The sequence below is a fragment of the Apodemus sylvaticus genome, chromosome 10 (genome assembly GCF_947179515.1).
Source record: "Apodemus sylvaticus chromosome 10, mApoSyl1.1, whole genome shotgun sequence".
In the NCBI taxonomy this organism is placed as follows: Eukaryota; Metazoa; Chordata; class Mammalia; order Rodentia; family Muridae; genus Apodemus; species Apodemus sylvaticus.
The window spans coordinates 98,080,154-98,085,408 of NC_067481.1; the positions used below are offsets into that span (position 1 = coordinate 98,080,154).

Here is a 5,255-nt window from a genome sequence, read left to right on the forward strand (position 1 = left end):
TTGAATTATATCACTGCATACAAAGGTTCTGGTTCCCCTGCTATGATTGCTCTTGCTATTGCTTGTTTGATTGCTGTTGGTTGGGTTATTTTATACAGTGTATCCCTTAACTCTGGGAATCCTCTGGTGAGTCACTTCACGAAAAACAGCTTTCAGTCAGTCTCTCATCACCCTGGCACGGCTCTGAAGTACGTTAACCTCTCTTCCACCTTGATGACCACATGAGCTGATAAACTCTAGTACTTTACTATATACATAGACATAAATTCCACTAAAGCATCTTATTTAGAGGGATGGCTCAGAGGTAAGAGCAGTGATTGCTTTTTTTTTTTTTTTTTTTTTGCTTTTTCAGAGGACCAGGGTTTGATTCCCAGCAATACATTGCAACTAATTATCATCAGTAATACCATTTCCTGGAGATCTGTCATCCTCTCCTAGTCTCCATGGGCACCAGACATTCATGTGATGTCAAACACTCATAAAGGGGCCTCTGTCACCTGTTCATGAGTTCAAGACCAGCAGAGCAACAATCCAAGGACAATTTCAAAAACGCAGTTCAATAGGGTTCAACATGACTCAGTAGTAGGTGTTGGTCCAACCTTTGAGAGTCAGATAAGACGTTTATTTTAGGAATATTTAAGAAAGGTAATTTGAAAAAGTTTCAGGGTATAACTAACTGATTTCCATGTGCGTAAAGAAACTAGAGACATGACTACATGGAAACTCATAAAGTACAACTGGCATCTACCATAAAGATAGGATCCATAGATTAACTGAGTAAGCAGGCTCAATAATAAACAAACTCATGACGAGTGCCTGGTGGGACACAAGTGCTATAGATGCAGACAAGTTCAAGATAATTACTTGGGTGACAAATGTGGCCTGGCTACATAGAGAGCCAAAGGCTATTAACACATCCTCTCTCAGCTTTCTGAGAGGAAAACAGCTCTCTTTTTCCAGAGACAACCCTGTGTGCTTAACATTTATGGCTACCTAAGGCTTGTGTGTGAGCATAAGGACGTATTATAAACTTGACAGATAAAATCTGAAAAAAATCCAATAAGATCACAGAGCATCTTAAAACGAATAGCTTCTGAGGTCATTGTTGCTGGGAGAGTTCTGTCCCTATGGAAACCTCTCCCAGGTAGCCTGCCTCTCTCTCTCTCTCTCTCTCTCTCTCTCTCTCTCTCTCTCTCTCTCTCTCTCTCTCTCTCTCTCTCTCCAGGCTGATCTTGACCCTTGACCACTGGATCAACTTTCCTCAGTTTTCCTGAGGAGATTTAGACGTGTGCAAACAGTCATTGTATCACTCCACTCAGCCCCTTAAAATTATTCTCAAGCAGGTCATGAGGCTATCTTTTTCTTCATCCTCAGAAAGTCTGGTATTCTTCTTTAAATTTTATTAGTCAATGAATAAAAGTGTATAAATATGTGTGTGTGTTTGTGTGTGTGAGCACATATATGTGCTTGCACTGTGCATGCATAAATGCATGTGTGCTCTTGTGTATGTACACAGATGGGGGGGTCCATGTGTGTGCACACACATGTAGAAGTTAGAGATTGATGCCAGCCATCCTTGTTGATCTCTTTCTACACTTTGTAGAAAGGCAGAGTCTTTCACTGAACACTTGCTGATTCAACTAGTTTACCTTGCCACTTTCCGGCCAAATCTCTCCTTTGCCTCTTTCACTAAGATTACAGTCTGGCTGGCTGTCATATATGTATGTATGTATATATATATATATATATATATATATATATATATATATATATACACACACACACACACACACACACCTGTGTGTGTGTGTGAATCTGAACTGTGCTCTTTAAGCCTATACAGGAAACATTTTACCTATTGAGTCACCATCTACGTTTGCTAGAGTAATGACTTTTTACTTTGTTTTTTAAGGCATGTCTCACTGTGTAGCCCAGACTAGCTTTGAATTCACAGGGACCACTTGCTTCTGTTTTCCAAGTGCTGGTATTAAAGACATGTACCTCCATGGCTAGCAAAAGTTCTGATTTTAAACTAAGAACTTTATTGTAGATAATCTCAAACATACATTAAGAGCAGACATCACAGATGTTTAAGCCCATAGATGTAAGAATAAACACACAGCCAATATCATCTCATCTATACACTTAACCTTTGTTTTATGCCATTTTTTTATTTACTTTTTTCTAGGTATGGAGTTTGAAACAGAGTTTCCCTGTAACAGACTTGGATTTCCTGATACTCAATCTGGCATAGGACTCAGAGATCAACCTGTCCCTGTCTCCAGAGTGCTAAATGTGAAGGCACCATCACCAAATGGCTAGCTTTTCATTGTTATTATTATTATATTATTGCTTTTTTATTGTTTCTTTTGTTTTGTGGTGAGATATGGCTCTGTAGCCCAGACTATATAGGCATTTTCATTTTTCTTTCCTTTTAAAAACACATATTTGCATGTGATTTGCCTGCATATACATGCAAGTGAACCATGTGCATGTCCAAGGAGATGAGTAGATGGTCTCAGATCTCAGATGAGCAAAATGTTGTTATAGATGGTTGAGAAACACTATATGGGTGCTGGGAGTTGAACCTGATTCCTCTGCAGAAGAAGACATGCTCTAAACCACTGATCCATCTCTATAGCATCTAATGTCTCTTTTCCTTTGTTCTGTTTTTGTATTTATGAGACAGGGTATATGGTATGGTAGATAAGACTTTTATTGAACATGAGAGAAACCTTCTTGCTTCAGACTTCAGTGAGTTTGGATGAGAGGCTCAAACCAGTATAAGCTATCATTTTTTAAATCAACTCTTTCTCTATTCTTTCTCAGCTGAGCTGAGAAAGACTTGGCTTTTACTGTTTGACACTGACTGGGGATGAATTCCTCATCTATTTGGTTGTTAGAAGTATCCTGAATCATGAACTCAGCAGCTAGTAGGACTGTGCCCACCTTCTTTCCACTCCTCTTGTGCACTTGCACTTTTTGTTGTCAGCTCTCAGAATTTTGCTTGTTCTTCTATTAAGTGGCAAGTATAGTAAGCTTCTGGATGAACATGGACAGGACAAGTCACACTGAGGATGTCCACTTGCTAGTTTTCTAAGTCCTGTCAGGAATCTTCTCAGGGGAAGGGATGGGAAATATAAACTAAGTTGCAGGAGCTGTACACAAGAGTCTATATTTTCAGCAGTGCACACGTCACTGTGGGCTGGGAAGACACCATCCTCAACGATGTGGGTTCTCTGAGCATGGGTCGTCTTCAGCCATGGAGGACTACACACTCTCCCATCTAGCTTTTGTCTCATTGAACATTGAACTGGATATTTTACAGAATGGAGCCTGACCCTGTAATGCTAGTTACTCCCAGGGCTGCCTATTAACAAATGTTCATAAGGTTTAAGTGATAACTGATTCATGTGAGGAAGACAGTACTTTCCCTAGAATACTTCATATAAAGTTACTGCCATAACTTCATTTTCTGGGCTGACAGGAAGAAGAATGGGGACATATTCTTCAACCCTATAGGCTTAGATCATTCTCAGGGAATTCTCTATGGAACCTGATTCTATACAGATTGCTTCATCCCCAAGTTCAGATTGTGAGTTTAGATGATATATTCCATTGTTGGTGGTCAGGAGGGACCAAGTTGTGTAAGCCAACTTACACAACTCCTTTCTGCTGGTCTTTAATGAGATACTCAGGGAGTCAATCTCCAGTGGGACTTCATGCTGCAGTAAATACCTGTCTAATTCTCCCAGATCTACTCCAACACAGAAGGTTTGGACTGAGATCATCTACTCTTCACCTTCTAAGAACCTTCCTATATTCCCAAGACTTTCCAATCCTTAGACTAAAGAACGCTGTTGCCCATCAACTCCAAGTTACAAGAGATGGAACTGGACTGTTCAGGTATTTACTGAGTAGTAGAGATGCCAATGTCTCTTCTGCAATATGTGTTCCTAACTCTCTCCATAAGATTAGTACATTAACTGAATGTTTCTCTTTTCCTTTTAGCTTATAAGGAGTGGGAGCAAGAATGAAAATGTTACCAGATACAGGTAAGAGTGGTTCAGGTGCAGGAATGCTTTTATGTTACATGCAATAAAACTAAATGGATGACTCTGGGTAATCAACATGACCTAAAACTGGGATTTGTAATTGAGTATGTGGAAAAAAGGAGTGGATCTGAATTCAGAAACTCTAATGCACCATTAATGTGAACCTGGTTGTTGCATCCAAACCTTAAGATGGCCTTCTAACTTCTTCTCCCTTCTGTAGCTGGGTTCAGACTCATGAGCAGCATCAACCAGTCAAGTCTCACTGAGTTCCTCCTCCTGGGACTCTCCCGGCAGCCCAAGGAGCAGCAGCAGCTCCTCTTCCTGCTCTTCCTCATCATTTACCTGGCCACTGTCCTTGGAAACCTGCTCATCATCCTGGCCATCAGCACAGACTCCCGCCTACACACCCCCATGTACTTCTTCCTCAGCAACCTGTCCTTTGTGGATGTCTGCTTCTCCTCCACCACTGTCCCCAAGGTACTTGCCATTCACATACTCAGAAATCAAGCCATTTCGTTCTCTGGGTGTCTTACACAGCTGTATTTTCTCTGTGTGTTTGCTGAAATGGACAATTTCCTGCTGGCTGTGATGGCCTATGACCGATTTGTGGCCATATGCCACCCTTTACACTACACAACAAAGATGACACATCGGCTCTGTGTCCTTCTTGTTATGGGATCATGGTTGGTAGCCACCCTACAAGCTCTGTTGCACACACTGCTCATGGCTCAACTATCTTTCTGTGGGGACAACATCATCCCCCACTTCTTCTGTGATGTGACTCCCCTCCTTAAACTCTCCTGCTCAGACACACATCTAAATGACCTGATGATTCTTACAGTGGGAAATGTAATCATGGTCACCCCATTTGTCTGCATTTTGATCTCCTACCTCCGTATCACCTGTGCAGTCTTGCGAGTCTCATCCTCTAAGGGAGGATGGAAATCCTTCTCCACCTGTGGCTCCCACCTGGCTGTGGTCTGCCTCTTCTATGGCACCATCATATCCCTCTATTTCAACCCCTCATCCTCTCACTCAGCTGGGAGGGACATGGCAGCTGCCATGATGTTCACAGTGGTGACCCCCATGCTGAACCCTTTCATCTACAGCCTGAGGAACAGGGACATAAAATGTGCTTTAAGGAAATTATTTACAATGAATCTCCATCTACCAATAAGTATAAGAATATCACATACCTAA

The 5,255-nt window shown here is 41.4% G+C and overlaps 1 protein-coding gene across 1 annotated transcript; it reads left to right on the top strand.

The window, feature by feature from the left end:
* Nucleotides 1-4,289: 4,289 nt before the first annotated feature.
* Nucleotides 4,290-5,255, top strand: LOC127694211 (olfactory receptor 1361-like). Its single transcript, XM_052195694.1, has one exon. The coding sequence runs from the start codon at nt 4,290-4,292 to the stop codon at nt 5,253-5,255; it is 966 nt and encodes a 321-aa protein (XP_052051654.1).